General features: G+C 49.2%; 1 protein-coding gene across 5 annotated transcripts in view; it reads left to right on the top strand.

Annotated features, from left to right (window-relative positions):
• Positions 1 to 18,450, top strand: part of MGMT (O-6-methylguanine-DNA methyltransferase) — a 278,551-nt gene that overhangs the window by 84,074 nt on the left and 176,027 nt on the right. Inside the window, exon 1 of one of the 5 annotated variants that reach the window (XM_080822348.1) lies at positions 7,449 to 7,502. The exons of the other annotated variants lie outside the window; for them this stretch is intronic. Within the exon in view, the coding sequence (XP_080678474.1) occupies positions 7,486 to 7,502 (17 nt within the window). The 5' untranslated portion in view covers positions 7,449 to 7,485. Of the gene's footprint in view, positions 1 to 7,448; positions 7,503 to 18,450 lie in introns of those variants that run through there. 5 annotated transcript variants of the gene reach the window in all.

The raw sequence follows: 18,450 nt of genomic DNA, 5'->3' as shown, positions 1-18,450 counted from the left end.
TCACTTCTACGAGCTGAATGTGGGTTATAGGGCGTGTTGTGCCACATATCACCTTAGTCATCAGGAACATTTCAGAAAACTGAGTCAGAATAAATTTTTCTTAATTTATGATGGAAATTAGCAATTTTATTAGGTCCTTTAAAAAGTTTGTAGTTTTGAAAAAACCTTAAAAATATATATACATCTTTGTTCTCAGAGGTCTGCAGACTGCCCTTAATTTGTCTTGTGAAAGGACGCAGGTTTTAGTGGAACGCTTACACTGCGGGCGCGGACCCGCGCGGGATGCAGGTTTTAGCGGAACGCTTATGCTGCGGGCGCAGACCCGCGCGGGTGCCGTCCCGGGGGTAGCCCGCACGGAAGGCTGACGCGCTCCAAGATTTACGGTGCACCACCTTGGCCATCATTCCCCTAAGTATTAATTTTAACTCCACTAATAAGAAACTGAACAAAAGTGGAATTATGAGTTCAGTAGTATTCTATGAAAGGTCAGTTGTTAAAAAGGCAGAGTCTGACATTCTGTGAGAAAGGTGCCTTCATTAATCATCCTGATAGGAGAACATGGGGCGCTCTTGGCCAATCCCAGCGAACCTTGCAGCATGCAGTTTCGGTCCTGGATGTGCACATCTCTATACAAGGATTACTTAAGCACATACTGAGATAATGTGAGGAATTTATCTCTGCAATCTGAAGATGTGTGTATAGTACGAAAAAAAAACCTTACAAAGTATGCTTCACTGTTTTGAAAAAGAAAAGACAGCAGTTAATTTTAGGGGCCTGTTGTGATGGAAGCACATTCTGGCCACACTCCACGTAGCTTTGCTGGATCTCCAGTGGGTGACGGCACATCTCCTACATCCATCCTCCACAAACGCAAATATGGTTCCTTGAGTCTCCTTCACTTTCTGTGTTAATGGATGAGCTTTCTACACTTTGACCCTGTAGTGTGAACCAATTCTAGCCTACCCCAGCTCAGTTTTTACGGCAGCAGAGGGCCTACTGGGTGCACAGAATTTAGATCTCACGTTGCCGTAGGAGTATTTTGTGTGTCCTGCTGATTTCATGCTGAAGTTCAGTACAAATCCATGAATTATTGAGCAGATACCTCCGTTGAGCATCTTTTATGGCGGCCTCCTGACCGGTCTTCAGCTGTTGAAGCGCAGTATTGTCAGTGCGGAGGTCTGCTTCGGGAGTGCCTTGTGCTGCTGCTACTGCGCTTCCTTGGGAAGGCAACTGAAAATGAGATCACCAGGAACACGCGGTATTTCTCCTTAAACAGGTATTTTTGGACTTTTTTTGTCCTGAAGCTGATTTGTGTAAATAGGATGTTGCTTTTCTTGTTCTGTCCAGTCGAGCTGCATTACAGGGGTGGGGGTGATAGGAACACACTGTGGTTTCCTCCTTGGTGCAGGAGGTTGTCTCCATGGAGGAGGTGGCCAGGGAAGTTGTCCTTCATTTTCAGAGATTCAAGAGTCTGTCTCTGCTGTCCTCCTGCTGGTTCTCCCTCTCACCTCCTTGTATCTCCCCTGCCTTGCTAGGATATTAATTTCTCCTTTACTGTAGAAGCAGTAGGTGGAGACTGGACTGTGAGAATAGGGACGATCCCAGGCGTGAGACATTTCCTTTGGAATTCCCGCTCAGTGCAGAGAGCACTGGGCTGGTCAGGGCGGGATTGGGGGAAAAGGCCAGGAAGGAGGTTGCTGTGACCTTGGCTCGGCTAAGCCCAGCAGGCCCTCCTCTACGGCAGGAGGCCTAGGATGAGGGAGTAGCAGGTGCATGGATGTCACCTGTCCTGCGCCCACCCCAGTGCTTCACCCTCAGGTGTGCTCACGGCTGCTTCTGCAAGTGCAGGAGCTCCAAGAACTTAGGCAGCTGGCACAGCATCCCCCGTTGCCACCATCTGACGTTTTATAAATGTGGATGTGAAGTTCATAGCTTGTCTCTCACGTGATGGCAGGAGTCCCTCTTGCCTTGGAGGATGGTGAGTCTCCTCTCCAGCCTAGAACCCTGCACGGGGAAGGTTTGGTTCAGTTTTATGAAGACAGAGTTTGTCGGGGTCTGCAGATAGCAGAAACTGCCACGTCTGCAGTGCTGTGGTTTTGTCTCTTGTCGTGATGTTTGCTTAATGGCCCTTCGTGCTACATTGACCAGGTCCATGGGCTGCTCAATGTAAGTGATTACATTTGCTTATGATTAAAAACTTCCTGCATTAGAAATGCAGCACCCAGGACTGGTAAATGGTTTGTTGTTGAAACTTTATACTTCATTAGCCACGTCGTCAACTAAGAGTTGTCTAAGAGTTAGGGACACTTGTAATGAGCTGTGTAATAGAGACCCGCCAACAGAGTAGAGACCAAGTCTTCTTGGAGCAGCTCAGCGTGCAGATAAAAGGCTACCGAACACGCCAGTGCACCCTGCTGCGGGCTCAGGCGCGCTCGTTCTGACTTGGAACAGCCTGGGCGAATAAAGTGTTTTATCCCTGGAGCGAGACTTGTTGTAAAAAATTATATACCGTTCATGACCAAAATCCTTCAAAACGCTCTGTGACCATTCCCCTCTGAACCCTGTAGCTTAAGTCTTAAGCATCTCTCGAGTCTCTCGATATAGCATTAAAAAAAAAAAATTCCGTTCGGTGGTGTTTGTTTGGGCGTGCCCCTGCAGCTCTCCCAGGCGGCCCTACCCCTCGTTCCTCTGGCTTTTCCTCTGGTACATGATGACCACGGGAGCCCTTGGCCCTGACGTCCTGTGTCCATGAGTGATTATGTGCCTTATTATCTGAAGACACCTAGCAAAGAGTTAGTCCTGGAATGACTGCATTAAATGTGATGGGCGTCTTTGCGGCAGACGTAAAATCCTTAGTCTCGAAAGCCGTTGCTCTGTGGGTTAGACAGCTGTGTCTGCTTCTCCTCGGACAGCAGTAGGAGCATGTTTGTTTGCCTGTTACAGGTCACATTTGCTTGGTGAACCTTACTTGTTGCTGACGGCGACTCTGGCTGGGGTGGGGGGTAACCCTGGCTCTGGAAGTCGAGGAAACCAGGCCAGCCCGGTCCTGACTCTGCCGTTTCCTAGCTGTGTGACCTATGCCTCTTCCTCTAGGTCACTTTGTAAAAATGAAGTTAATCCCAGTGCCACAATATTTTGGGAGGAGTAAGAACACAGACTTCCACTTAAAGGTATGCTTGGTACATGAAGGCCCTAAGTCGTTCTGCGCGTGTCCGCTGTGGGATGCGTGGTTTGAGGCACCTGGCATCTGGTTTCTAGGGACGGTCAGGGTGTACGGCCGGCTCGTTGGGCTTCCGATGGCCTTCGCAGGTCCTAGGGGGGAAGGCCAGACCTTGTTAGTGTGCAGAGGCCGTCCCTTCCATGCGCCTGGGAGCTGTGGCTCTCTGTGGCGGGCATTGTGACCTCACGTCCCACTTCCCCTCCCCTGCACCCCTATTCTGTAGGACTTCACCTCGTGAGCTACTCAAACTTTGAGACCATTTTTTTCTTGTAGAAATTAAAAATTGGAAGAACAGAATTGGATGCTGTGTGAAGGTGCAGAATTCCTCTCACCCCGTCTTTGTCTTCCTGCTTGCGGGCAAGGTCAGGTGATGGGTCGTGCTGGTCGAGAGAGAGTAGTTCTGTCATTCATGGGTTGCTAATTTTTGGAGCACTGCAATACAATTAAATATACTTAACCTTAAAATTACCCTGAACGTGCCTGAGTCTTTGATTCACAAGCCCCTTCTGGTTCTTAACACGGCCTCGGTTTGATCGTTATAAGGATGAATCATCCTTGTGCTGGTGGGAATGGACTGTTTCAGCGGTTTAAATGCCCAGTAATTGAGAACTTTCCCCTCTGCTCTGTGTGCAGTGCGGCCGACGGAAGGCGAAATCTTGACCCTTCGTCTGTCTGTGCTGTGCCTGTCGCCATCTGTGTCGGAAGAAGGTCAGCCCGGGGAGATGGGGGACTGGGCCGGCTGAAGCCTCAGCAGGCCTTTGGAGGCGGTGGTGTGCGGGCCTGGCCATAGACAGGACACCCTCCCTGGCACCTGTAATGTTCCCCAGAGCTGGTTTCTCCTCTTCCTCTCCTCCCTGTCTCTCTGGCTGTGTCTCCTCCACCGCCTTTCCTTGCCCTGACTTGACTTCTCCATTCAAGGAGCCTGCCTTACTGGCTCTGTGCTCTGTCGTGGGCAGCTCCAGAGCTAAGGTGGTGACAACCACCCCATCGCTGACTCTTCTGGCACGCACCCTTCCCTTGGTTCTCTTCCTCAGGCGCAGGGCTGGAGGCCGTGACCCAAGATGGGCTTCCATGGCTCTGAGGTTTTCCCTGTCTTCCCCCATCATATGAATGCTTTCTGGTTGAGGAGGGGAGAGGGAAGGCCCTTACAAAGAGCCTTTCCTGTCCTTCTGTGTTACCCAGAGAATAGCACCCTAGATAGGGTCCTGTTGGTAAAGAGGCCCAAGGGGCGGACACTGGCTTGTGCCGGTGACCCTCAGCTGGGCCCTGTGTGAGAGCAGAGTCTCAGAGCCGCGGCATTGCTGGGAACCCAGTCCACCAAGCGGGGGTGATCTCCTTGTAGGTGGAATTGGAAGAATTATAGGTACCCTGAGCTCCCGACAGGTAAGCCAGTGGTAAAAGGAAAGCCACAGTGTTCCCTCTGAACTGATCTACGAGGCCATGAAAGCACCACTTTGAATCATATGTGGTGGGTGTGTTAGGACAATGTGACACCGGTGTGCGGACCTCCCAGCCTCTGTGAGCCGCCTCGCAGCACATCTTGTCGAACGATGGACATGCTCTTGTGTGTTTCAGCTGTTCACGTGTGGCTGGAAGGAAATTATATATTGAAGATATAAAATACTGGAAGTTAGAAATTATTATGCTCAGCTGTAATTTCTGGTCCTTTGGATATGGTGGATCTATTGCTAATTACGGCCTGTGACACAGCTGTGTCAGACACCGAGTGTAACCTGTAGTCTGTGTCCTCCCCTCATCTGTCCCTGTACCTGGGTCATAGCCCGGAGACCACTCCTGTGGAGTGCGGTGGAGGCGGCCACTCCTGTGAGTGTCCCCTTCCCAGGGCATCGGGGGTTCTAACAGGACATCTGGAAGTATTCTGATGACTGTTGTGTGAAGTAGTGCATTTTGGGGTGTGGAACACTGAACTGCCCCGTCCCCGGTCCTCGCACCTGCCGGTCCTCGCACCTGCCGGTCCCTGGAACGGCCGCCGGTCTTGTGCTAAGCTTGGACCCTGGTGTATGGAAGTTTGTGGGGCTCTGCCAAGGAGAGGGGTCCCTGAATGTGCCTCAAAGGGCAGGACTCCAGGTCTGTGTTCTGTCATAGATGACCCTTCGCAGACCTCTTTCGGGGCCTGGCTCAGCCGCTTCTGTGGTTCCTCTTGCTGACAGGCTCCCCAAAGACCCGGTCGTTCACACTCAGCCTGGCCTGTCCCCCAGCAGCAGCCAGATGCCCATTTGAGCAGCTCTCTGGGGCTGGGGGCGGGGCTGGGGTACAGACCCCCACCCCAGCTCTGCCTGCCCTCGCAGAGGTGTGGGGGCAACCGCACGCTCGGGAGGCCCTACCCCTGTTCAGTTAGCGCCAGACCTGCAGGCGGAGAGCAGCCTCCTGGCAGAGTGGAAATGGGCAGCAAAGGTGGGGGGTCTGAGTCCTTGTTCACCCAGACCTTTGATGGTTACACACACACAGCGGTTGCTGTAGTTCTTGGATTAGGAACTAACCTGCCTTTCAGACTGTGCCGTCGTGGGCACCAGTGGGTGCGCCCAGCCCTGGTGCCTCGGGGCCTTCTCCTGGCTTCCTGCGCCCCTTCTAGAGGCTCCCACCCAGCGGCGGCCGCGTCCTGCCTTCCCGCTCCAGCCTCCCTCGGGACGGGACGGGGTGGGTGTTGCCCGCACAGCCAGCCACAGTGAGCCCTCCCCTTCCCGTACACCCCGTCTGCACTGTAGTCGCCTTCCTTCTGCTTTGGGGGTCCCGAGACTGCCTTGCCCTCGATGAGTCACCAGGAAGATTCACACAGTCCACGGAGGGTCGTGCCCCCGACCGGCTGCCAGGGAGGAAGGACACGGAGTCAGAACAAGGGACGAGACGCGCAGGCCAGGTCTGGAGGCCCCAGCACACGCGTCCAGGAGGCCTCTGCTCGAGGGACGTCCTCCGGCGGCAGGTTGTGGTGGCGTGTGTGTCTGTGGTGTGCCAGGCTTCTCCGGGGGGATGGGGCGCAGTCATGTAGGCACCTGTGCGCAGCACGGACCCACGTTCCCGATCCGGAGGACGGCACGCGTTCCCGCGACTCAGGAACGGCACATGAAGAAGCCGTGGTTTGCACACTTCCGGCGTGCCCGGGCTCTCTTCTCCGGGAGTGGTGGGCGCCCGCCCCACGTTCCGGGCCCCAGGTGCCAGCGAGGACCAGCCCTTTCTCAGGAGTGCGGGGCCTGCTAGGCTGCTGCCGTGCCCACCGCTCCTCCAGCGGAGCGTCTCTGCAGCCCTCTCCCCACCCGAGTCTGGGCTGGCCTGGCGGCTCGGTCACGGAGTGTGGCCCATGTGGCCTCGTGGGATGTTTGAGCCGAGGCCTCGAGGGGCTTTGCTGCCGCTGCTGAAACCACCTCGGGACCCCGCGAAGACCCTGCGCTGGCCCCTGTGGCCGAGAGGCCGGCGGGACGGACGGGGCGGCACCACTGCTGGACATGTGGGACGGGCTTCGTGGGCCCCCTGGCCCCTGTTGACTTGCCGGCCTCTTGCTGCCGTGGGGGACCCCAGGCAAGGCCGTCCGAACTACCCCGCTCAGCTCAAGCTGCTGACTGGAGAAGGAGCCAGTGAACAGCCGACCGGTGTGAAGTCCGTGCTGCGGTTTGCTGGGCTGTGCTTGCTGACCCGTGCGGCCTCACCCGCCTTACCCTGGCGTCCTTGCCCAGCCCCGCCCCTGCTTCCCCGTGAGCAGTGGGCAGGGTCTGGCCTGCTCCTCCCTCCGCCTCTCAGGCCCTCCCGTCCTGATCCCCTGTCTCCACGTGGCCTCTGCTCGCTCCTGCTTACGTACCTATGTCATTTCTCCTGTGTCCTGGCTACCAAGTCCCGTCTGCCGGCCCCTCACCGTCCTCTGTTCTTTCGTTGACCCTCCTGGCTCTGGCTTCCCCCCATTCCCCTTCTAGAGTGCTTCATCTCCTCTGTGCCTCTTCGAGTATCAACACCCTAGAAGGACCACCCAGTGACCCTCCCTGACACCTGGTATTCCATGGTACCGGGTCCCCCAGGGTCCTTCATTCAAGCCTGTGACCGTCTGTGCCTTCCTAACTGAGGTCCGCTCTCAGCCACCTGTGCATTCTGCAGGGGTGAAGACCACGCCCTCCCCTCCCCTTGAAGCCCAGAGGTTCCCCCCGGGATGGTGTGCACACGGGGCATATTGTGTATTCACAGGTACCCTACATGTGTTCCCACTGACCCGACAGACCTCGATGGGAGGCAGCAGGGAAGTTCGACACTAAGGAATCTGCATGCTCATGTCTGTGTGGTAGGTGTCCTTGAGACCGTCTGAGGACCCAGGCACAAAGTGTCCACTGGCCTTCTGTATTCTTGCTTCCTCTTGTGAAAGAGGCCGCTTGGCCAGCAGCGGGCTGAATCCAGTGTTCAGGTGGTGGTGGGCCGTACCTATCCCGCATCGTGCGGGTCTGCACTCCCTGCTCGGGCGCCTGTGGGGCTGTCAGGTCTGAGTCCTGAACGCCAGGGTGGGCGTCCCTGCGGCGGCTGGGGCAGGGTCCCGTGCTTGGTGTGGGTAGACAGAGTGACACGCTGATGACGTCATCACTGTTAATTGATGCTGGGAACGGCTGTCTCCCGGTGCCTGGAGGGCCTTGGGCCATGGTTACAGGTGGTGCTGCTTCCTTCCACTTTGCCTGGGTTTTTGTCAAGAATCCTCGGCTTGGCAGACCTGCTTCTGACTGTTGGAGCTTGTAGAAACCTGGGAGAGTAGTAAGTTTGTCTTTTTCACAGGAAACCAGTGCCTTTCTTCAGGCTTCAGCCTCTTCTGGCGGATGACCCCCTAGAGCCTCTCCCCCCGCCATCCAGCCTTTGTGTTTGGCAGGTTGTCACCTTTGCCTTTCGTGGCTGTCTGCTTGGAGGAGCATTGTCTGTCGTCCTTGGAAGAGTGACTGCTCCCAGCCATTGCCATCGCCCTGCCCCCCCACCCTGTGTCCCCCGGGGGTCCGGGCGGAGGCTCTTCCCATCGCTAGTGGCTTTGTTCACCGAGAAGCATGCCTGCCGGCAGTGGTGGCTTGGCGCGTGGTCGCGAGCACCCCAAAAATCTCGAGAACTCCCCAAGAAAGCACCATGTGTTTAAGAAGACTCAGAAACTGGGGAGGGTGTGGGGTTCAGGGCGCCCCACGTAGTGGATTAGAAATCCTGTGCTCGTCCGGAGGCAGACAAGTGGCAGCCTTATTCAAGGGGAAAAAAAATCTACTGGAGTCTCAACACAGTATCTTAGTAGTAATAAAAGTGGTAGTGCAGATTTACTGGTGCGGGAGTTTTAACCGTAATTCTGTGGAATGGTGGGTTATTCTGTGTTCAAGAGCTACATTTATCACAAAAATGATGATATACAAATCACTTCCATATCACAAAATGTTCTTGGTCAAAATTGGCTTGAGGCAAGTGATATCTTCGAGTAAACAGTATATGAAGACCATATCTTAAAATGATAGATCACCTAATTTTGTTCTGACAGAGGTTTTTGCCGCAACAAACATCTGTCATTGAAATACCAATTCAGAGATATGGAAGCCAAATTGTCGAGGTTTTCTCGGATTTGTCGCTTCTAACTTAAGAATGCTGCCGTACCGCTTGGTAGCTTTGCTAAGATATCAGGCAGTGTTGCACTTTAAGGCATATTAACATAAAATAAACGATCTAGAGAAGTATTCCTGCTCCAGATGCAAACCAGCAGCCCTCTGGAAGTAAGGACGCCAGGCAGTGGCCGAGGAGCATGTGGAGACGTCCCCTGAAGCTCGCTTTGCAGATTGGGGACCAGGACTTGATGTCCTGAAAGCAGAAACTTGGCGTTGTGTCCTGGGTCTCTCGTATTCACCTCAGGGTTTTGAAAGGGCTGTGATTATCATGTTGTTCCCAAGACTTGAAGTGCCGTTTTGTGCTGTCCTAATGGGAAGCAGGTTCACAGAGACAATGGTGATGTCACGGGCCCTTCGGATCTCCTTTTTCTTGGCATTCCTCCTTGGGGGGTCTCCCTCGGAGTCCTGCATGGACCAAATGTCCTGGGATTTGAGGTTTCAGGGAGCTCTGAGTGGGGACAGATGTCCTGGGATTTTAGAGACAGATTTCCAAAGTACAGTCTAAAGAATTTCCACTGTGTTACTGTTTTTCAAAAAAAAAAAAAAGAGATCTTGGTCCAAAACTCGATTATGTGATAGGTTTTTTCTTTCTCCAAGGCAGAATTTCTGAGATGCTTGAACAACTTTCTAGACACTCATCATGGATGACCAACTCATACACGTTGTGTTTCAAACCAAGGAGAGCCTCTTTTCGGGTCAGAGTGATGTGAGAGCCCCGGGCGCTGATGTCATCTGGCAGCTCCCGTGGGCCTGGCCCAGGTGGGGCTTTCTGGCAGGAGTGGCCGCCGGCCCTGTGGCGGACCCCCTTCCCTTCTGCCGTCTCGTTCCCCCAGCCCCCGGCCGAAGCCGCCCCTTGTGCCTTGCCGTTGCCTGCCTTCAGAGAACGGCGTTCTCGAACTCCAGCAGCTCTGTCCAGCCCCTCCTGTCCATCAGGTGACCGTCCTAGAATGGAGATTTCCGGTACGTTCACCGTTTCTTCTTGCATGAGAAAACGTTGTCAGCATTGAACAGGTCCCGTCCTACGCGTCAGTGTTTTATTCCATTGTCACCATCTGGGACAAGCCCTGATGGTCACACACAGCGTGATGTCAGGGACATCAGAGTCGGGCTGTAGGCCCAGCCGCAGCCCTTAACGCTTTGGGAAGTTGCGTCGTGCTGTGTAACTTCTCTGAGCTGCAGGCTCAGCTGCTGACGCGAGGTCCTTCTGCTTGCTCTCGGGGTCCAGGCGTGATGATGTGCGTGAAACACCAGGCCCAGGGCCACACAGTGGCGGTGGTAGCAGTCGTGAGACTAGTCGTCGGTCGTGTCCATCCCACCTGGTGTTTGTTAGACTGGGGGCGACTCCGATGCGCTTCCATTCGCTGTCTTTCTTGAAAGTTGACCTAACTAGCTCACTTATCCGGGTTGACAGCCAGTCGTCAAGCCGGGGTCCCCGAGTCTGCACACTCGTCCCTGCTGGCCTTGTCTTTTCGCTGTGTTCCTGGCACCAGCTGTACCAATGACCGTGCCCTCCCTCGCGCCTCCTCGGCGCAGACCTGATGGGGATGGGGAGTTGAGCGGCCCTCCTGCCATCCCCTGTGGTCTCAGCCACGGGAGGACAGGATTTGGGGCTGAGAGCTAACTTTTTTTTTTTTTAAGATTTTTTAATTTATTTCACACACAGAGAGAGATCACAAGTAGGCAGAGAGGCAGGCAGAGGGGGGGGGGAAAGCAGGGTCCCTGCTGAGCAGAGAGCTCGATGTAGGGCTCGATCCCAGGACCCTGAGATCATGACCTGAGCCGAAGGCAGAGGCTTTAACCCACTGAGCCACCCAGGCGCCCCACTGAGAGCTAACTTTGGTGGGTCGTGAACATGCAGTGAAATGCCTTGGTGCAGCCTGGCCTCATGTGCACGAGGGGAGGGCGGAGGGCTGGATGCTGAGCGGGTCCTGCAGAAGGTTCTCGAGGAGTCCTGCCCTGGGCTCTGCTGCCGCACACGGGTCTTCTCACCACCGCGCCCTCCCGGGTGCTAGGACTGAGCTGTGTGCAGGTTGTAAGGGCCTTTCTGCTTCAGTGGGCTCCACACCCCCTTTCCCCCTTGGTTCTCCGACTGCATGTGCGCTCCTCGTGCACGGCGCTCGCTCTCAGTAACGGCGTACGGGGGGCTGCCTCCATTTCTCCACCCCGTGGCCACCTCCACCGCCCGTGCCCCCACGTCCTGGGCCCTGCTGCTGGCCCCGCACTATGCGGCTCCGAGTAGTGCCCTGGGTCCCGCTGCTGTTCCTTGACCAGGGTCCCAAACTGAGAACACCAAAGTCAAGAATCACAGGTTTTGAGTAGGAACAAGGGACCGTTAGGTTCCTTTGTGTTCAGTGGAACGAAGATGTGTGTTTAAAGAATCCTCCGTGTCCCACCCTATCCCCGGGGCTTCTGTTGGGCTCTGCGCTCCCGGGCCAGCTGTGCCACCCGAGCCCACCGGAGCGCCCGGCCGCGCGTGGGGAGGTGCGCTGGGGCCGCAGCCCCGCCGGGCAGTGCCCTTCCCCCGGGCCGCCTGGCGCTCGGGGGCGTCAGGACCAGGACTGCGGAGTCCGTTTTCAAACAAGTTGTCTTGTGAAATATGGTAGTGAACTTAGCAAAACTGGTGCAGCCGTGGAGTCCAACAAAAATACTGCCGTGAAAATTATTTTAGTGCGACATAATGAGTTCTGTTTTTCATATCTGGCAGATATTACCCCCTAAATCTAATCTGCAATGCTGAAAATTATGCCATTTTTTATGATTTGTTTAATTTTGACTGAAAAAAAAATTCACTATTCATCGATTCTTGACCTGCACGTATTGAGGGGAAAATTTAGTTAATAAGAATTTTCATGAGGTGTAAATTTAAATGTATGAGGACTCTGCCTCTCCTGGAGTACTGTAGACGTTAATTTAACAATTCTGTGAGAGCCCGATGGCCTGAGGGCGTCTGAGGAACCAAGCGTGGAGGCGTTACTGTCGTTAGCCGGTCGACAGGGTCTGTCTGTGTGATCCGGGGACACTTGGTTTCCTCCCCTGCCTGGCTACATGAAGCTGAGAGTAATTAGAAGGTTATCCTTGTTGTCATCTGTTTGCCTGTGAAATGGTATCGGTACACCTACAAGTAGCAAGTCAAACGGAAGTCAGGCCGTGAGGTCGCTGTGTGCGTGTACTCGACGGAAAGTTTCCTCCTGGTTCCCCAGATCTGCAGTTCAAAGAGGGCTTTAAAGAAATCATAAAAAATGAAGGATCCTAATATCGAAGTTGGGAAATGTGAGTGAATGACATATTCTTTACACACCTCAACTGTCAGCATTTCTAATCAAATCACCCAGCCTTCTTACTTCTTAAATGATACAGGCAATATTTCCTGTAATAAACACCCCTAAGTCTAATGAGCGGCCCTAAGGCAACTTCAAATATATGAATTCATTACAATTGAACAACATAATCTGCAGGGCAAGGATGCCGGCTACCCAGTCTCAACTTCACACGGCTTGGGTGTTTTATGAAAAATGTTACACATTTTGTTTACAACGTATTGCTGCTGTTTGAAGTATTGTATGTTCCTGTAGTACATAAGATGGGGCCGCATAATGGAGGAAAAATCAAGGAGGCAATCTTTCATTTTGTTCTTGTATGAAAAATTCAAAAGACTGAAAACTCACCCAGAGAAATTTTGCAAGCATATTATTTTCCAATGTTTCGATCAATTTGTCTGTCATCCATGCTGAGAGGTGGAAGGGGCCAGCAAAAGCAATTTAGCCTGTGAGGTCCAAACCAGAAATGTTTTAGGGAGCCTTGTCACAGGGTATTTCTTTATATTAGAGCCGCTGTGTGCTTTATTTGCTGGTCCTATTATGAAGAGAAATTGGTATCAATCATCTAAGTAAGCTATGAATATCTGATATAAGTATTACTCTTATATGCATGCATCAGAATAAAATATAAATTAACCTCTTAATGCATGCGAGAACCATGAGTGTGACAACAGGCTCTTGTTTTGGATTTTTCCATTTAACAATTCACGGCGCATTTTAATTGATAGTACCCAAGTGACACTCCGTAGAAGCATCTCGCATATGAACATTGCTGACCCTGCCAGGGCTTTAATTAAGCTATAATCTTCCCATAGTAAGTACATCTGGGATTGATAAACGTATCCAAACCATGCTTAAAATCTAAGGGCTGTTTTTCAAAATCGGTGCAGGTAGGGGAGTTTTAAATGGCTTTCATACAGCATCCAGTTAAATTTTTAGTTGGGATTTGTCAAGATCAAGTTATGTTAGTGGTAGTTAATTCTAAGGTGAACCTACAGTTTCAGGGAAACTTTGTCACGGAAAGCCTATAATTATATATAACTACTCTGTGTACTCACTTCTTTAAAATTTAGACGTGCTCAAGATAATTTCCTTGAATCTTTTTTCTAAACACAAAACAAAAAAAATTAGTAGGCTTACAAAAGACACCTAGTTTAAATTGGTCATATTAGTCAAGGTCTTCCTCTTATGACAGCCCCATTGAGAAGTACTAGGTGTCTGCTCTGAATAGTTGGCTACTGTTCATGTGACACCCTGGGAGCCTGATGTTTCAAAGAGGGAATTTTGGAATTTAAAATATAATCTTTGAGCATGTTAGAAACTTATTGTAAGACAAATCTTCCAGTTGGTGTGGGTATCAATATCGTTTATATGGAAAAATGTCTTGAAACACAGTTGTCAGGGCAATTTGGGTAGAGCGTGTACTGTCCAGTTCTCCTTAACGTGGCATGAGACCTATTTTTTCTTTCAATGACTGCCTACTACTTTATAGTATGTGTTTATATCTAAATGGTGCACCAGCATTTCTCTTCCTTTTTCTCCCCCCAACATTTCTATTGTCTTAAACTAATCCTCTGTTAACATGTTTAGAGTTTTCCAGGATTTTTTTTTTCCTGTCTGTCTGGAGCTATGTCAGGCAATGTTAATTGTGAACATCTTTCTGTACACCTCTTAGTGTACATGTACAAGTCTATGCAGGGTAAATTTTTAAGTTTAACTTAGATTTCTTCCAATTGTTTTTAATTTTTATATTATAACTGAGATTGAATATTTTCCCTTGCATTTATTGGTCATTTGTATAAGTGAAATGTTTATTTGTCCATTGGTTTTGTCTTTTTCTCATTGATTTGTAAGAACTTGTTGCATATTAAAGATAGTCCTTTCTAATTTGCTTTCCTCCATGGATTTTTTTTTTTTTTTTAACGGAGTCAGATTTTACTTTTCATTTTGGGATACTTTGTAGATCTATGGAAGAGTTGCAGCGGTGATGTACAGTGCAGAGTACTGGTACACACTCTGTCCAGCTCAGCCTAATGATAAGCACTTACAGAGCCATGGTACATTTGTCAAAAGGATTAACCAGAAGTTAATATTGCTGCAGTTGTAGTTAGAGTTTTAAATTTTGTCCTTTGGCTTTTGAGTATCTTGGAAGCTTACAAAGGCCTTATTTACTTTCCCTTTTATAGTGGGAGTGGTTGGGGGTAGCCATCCATGCTTATTTTCTGTTTTCATCTTTGATGTATTGGAAATGTATTTTATGTTTTAAGGGAGTTTGGAGCATCTTTATTTTCAGCCAGATTCTTAAATCTGTCAGTATTTTTTTTTTGAATCAACTTTTTAGCTACAAACATTTTATAAAGACAAAAAACTACCTGCAGACTTTTTTTTTGTAGTTTATTATCTATTCCCTGACTGTTTTTCTTTTGCAATAGCTACTGTATGAAGTGTTTAAAAAGGAGAGTATAAAATTTAGTTTAACACTGTAGGAATTCTTCTAAGACAACTGGGTCGAGAATATTTTCCTTGGATCCTAAATAAATGGCTTCATAACTTTGATAGTTGGAGTTTTATATCATGAAGCAATTGTAAATCCACTTGAGGGAGGCAGAAGGACCTAACCCAGTTACAGGTCTTGCACTGGTTTACCAAGAGTACAATGTCCCTGGGGCACCTGGGTGGCTCAGTGGGTTAAAGCCTCTGCCTTCGGCTCAGGTCGTGATCCTAGGGTCCTGGGATCGAGCCCCGCATCGGGCTCTCTGCTCGGCGGGGAGCCTGCTTCCCCCCCTCTCTCTGTCTGCCTCTCTGCCTACTTGTGATCTCTGTCTGTCAAATAAATAAATTTAAAAAAAAAAAAAGAGTACAATGTCCCTGACCCCAGGAACAGAGTACTTCCTGAAGTCTAGGGATTAGTTGGACTTGTCATGGTTTACGCACCCTAGACGACCTATTTACCTTTAGCCATTGCCAGTTGGAGAATTTCACACACTCAGTTTTCAGCAAATGGAACACTGCCTGTAAGTTTTTGACTTTTTAAGAGTAAGTAAATACGTACTTTTTTTTTTTTTTTTGCCATGTAGAATCACCTTAACTTTAAGATTATCTTTAGAGAGAGTGGGAAGAGCCAAGGGAGAGAGAATCTGAAGCCGATTCCGTGCCCAGAACATAGCCCAGCATGAGGCCTCCCTCTCACGACCCTGAGATCATGACCTGAGCCAAAACCAAGAGTCAGACACCAACTGACTGAGCCACCCAGGCGCCCCTCCCCTTAACTCTCCTAGAAAACGACTGGTCTGAGGCTCACTGTGTGCCAGGGTAGCCCTTTCCATTAGGATTTTTTTTTTCCAGCTTTAAGGTATCTTTGACAAAATATGTAAAGTATGCAATGTGACGTGACATGTCTTATGAAAGGATTCCCATCAAGTTAACAACTTCTGTTGCCTCATATTTAAATTTTTTTATTATTTATTTATTTATTTTGGACGGGGTGAGAATCTGTAAGTTCTAGTCTCCTCACAGAATTCTACTAGGCAGTACAGGGTTACCAGCTGTGGTCACCATGGTACACTAAGTTAGGTCTTCAACCTCATTCATCTTGTAGCTGAACGTTTTTACCTCTAGTCTCTCTCAATTTCCCCCAGCCTTGGCAACCACTTTTCTAGGCCTCTGAGTTGGACTTTTTTTTTTTTTTTTTTAAATTTATTCCACATATAAGTGATGGTGGGCAGTACATCTCTCTCTCTGGTGTATTTCACTTAGCGTAATGCCCTCCAACTTCATCCATCTTGTTGAAAATGACAAGATTTCCTTCATGTCTGAATAATACTCCATTTTCTATTCTGTAGATTACTCTGTAGAAGGACACTTGGGTTGCTTCCATGTACTGGCTGTTGTACATAATGGTGCAGTGAACATAGGAGTAGATACCTTTTCAAGATAGTTTTCTTTCGTTATATGCCTAGAGGTGGGCTTGCTGGACGATCTCAGGTGGTTCTGTTCTGAATTCCCCGAGGAACCTCTGCACTGTCTCCCAGCACAACAGCACTGGTTTGCGTTCCCAGCAGCTGTGCACGAGGATTCGCTTTTCTCCATGTCCTCACCGGCACTTACCTCTTTTCTTTTTGATGGTGACCATTCTGACAGGTAGAGCAGAACGTCCTTATGGTTTTGATTTGTATTTTTCCTGGCGGTGAGTGACATTGAGCACCTTTTCATGTATCTGTTGGCCATCGGTATGTTGTCTTCAGGGAAAATAATTTATTCGGGTCCTTGCCCATCTTTAAATTGGATTATTTGGGTTTTTACTTTTTTTGCTATTGAGTTGTAGGAATTCCTGGCATACGGTGGATATGACCCCTGTACTGGATGTGTGATTTGCACATCTCTTTTCCCATTCTGTAGGTTGCCTTTTCACTGGTTTCCTTTGCTGTGCTTTTTAGTTTGATGTAGTCCCACTTGTTTTTTGCTTTTTTTGCCTTTTTGTGTCAAATCCAAATTACTGTACGTGTTTCCCTTTAGGAACGTCACAGTTTCAGATCTTACATTCAACTCTTCCGTCCATTTTTAGTTGATTTTTGCGTGAGTGGTGTCAGGGGGCAGGTGTTCTCTAGCACGTGGCCATCCAGTTTTCCCAGCACCATTTATTGAAGAGCCTCTGCTTTCCCCAGTGTATATTCTTGGCTGCTTTGAACATTGACCATATATGCATGGGTTTATTTCTGGGCTTTCTATTCTGTTTTTATGCCAGTAGTGTACTGTTTTGATTGTTATAGTTTTGTAATTATAGTTTGATCGGAGTTATGACGCCTTTAGCTTTGTGGTTTTTTTCCAGGATTTTTTGGCTATTTAGAGTCTTTTGTGGTTCCATATGAATTTTACAATTGTTCTATTTCTATGAAAGCTGCCACTGGAATCTTGATAGGGATGGCGTTGAATCTGTAGATTGCTTTGGGTCCTATGGACATATCTCTTCTTCCCATCCATGAGCATGGTATGTTTTTCCCATTTATTTGCATATTAAGTTTTTTTCATAAATGTTTATAGTTTGCAATGCACAGGGCTTTCACCTCCTTGGTTAAATTTATTTGTAGGTATTCTTTTTGGTGCTATTGTAAATGGGGTGGCTTTTTAAATTTCGCTGGTAGTTGGTTGTTCGTGTATACAGTCGTAGCTGATTCTTGGATGTTGGTTTTTGTAGCGTGCAACTTCACTGAAATCACTGAATAGTTTCAGCAGTTTTCTTGCGATGGCCTTAGGGTTTTTTACATATATTATCAGGTCCTCTTCAAACAGACAATTTTACTTCATCCTTTTTGACTTGTATGGATACTGTTTTTTTGCTAATTGCTCTAACTAGGAATTCTAGCACCCTATTTAATAAAAATAGTGAGGGGTGCCTGGGTGGCTCGGTTGGTTGAGCATCTGACTTCGGCTCAGGTCCTGATCCCGGGGTCCTGGGATCGAGTCCCGCGTTAGGCTCCCTAGTCAGCAGAGAGTCCGTTCCTCCCCCTCCCCCTGTGCCTTCCCCAGCTTGTGCTCTCTCTTAACTCACTTCTCTCAAATAAATAAAATCCTAAAAAAAAAAAAAGTGGTGAGCGTGGACACCCTTTTTCTTGTGACAGATTATTCCTAGGGGAGTGGATGGTGTTCAGCTTTTCACCTTTGTGTTAGCTGTGGGCTTGCCTTGATACCCAGTTTTGTTGAGAGTTTTTATCAGGAAAGGAAGTTGAGTTTTGTCAAATGCTTTTTCTGCTTCTGGGAGGATTATGGGTTTTATCCTTCACTTTGTTTTTAATGTGGTGCATCACACTGATGGATGTTGGAATAGTCTTATCTCGCTGGGGTAAATCCCTCTTGACCATGGTGCATGGCCCTTGCTGTATACTGTTGAACTTAGTTTGTTAATACTTCATTGCAGGTTTTTGCATCTGTGTTCATCTAGCATATTGGCCTCTAATTTTCTTGAAGCATCCTTGTCTGGCTTTGGTATCAAGGTGATGCTGGCCTTATAAAATGACTTTGGCTTTGTTCCCCCTTCAGTTCTTGAAGGGGTTTGAGAAGGATTGGTGCTCCGTAAATGTTTGGTATAACTCACCGGTGAAGCCATGTGGTCCTGGACTTTGGACGTTTTTGATTACTGATTCAGTCTTCTTACTCATAATTTGTGTCGATGTCCTATTCATGGTGCAGTCCTGGTAGAGTAGGTTTTTAGAAATTTATTTCTTCTAGATTGTCCAGTATGTTTGCATATAATTTATAGACTCTTAATGGTCCTCTGTATTTTTGCGGTGTCAGTTGGGAGGTC

This window comes from Martes martes (genome assembly GCF_963455335.1).
Source record: "Martes martes genome assembly, chromosome: 14".
Taxonomy (NCBI): Eukaryota; Metazoa; Chordata; class Mammalia; order Carnivora; family Mustelidae; genus Martes; species Martes martes.
This window is presented reverse-complemented; position numbering and strand designations above follow the sequence as displayed.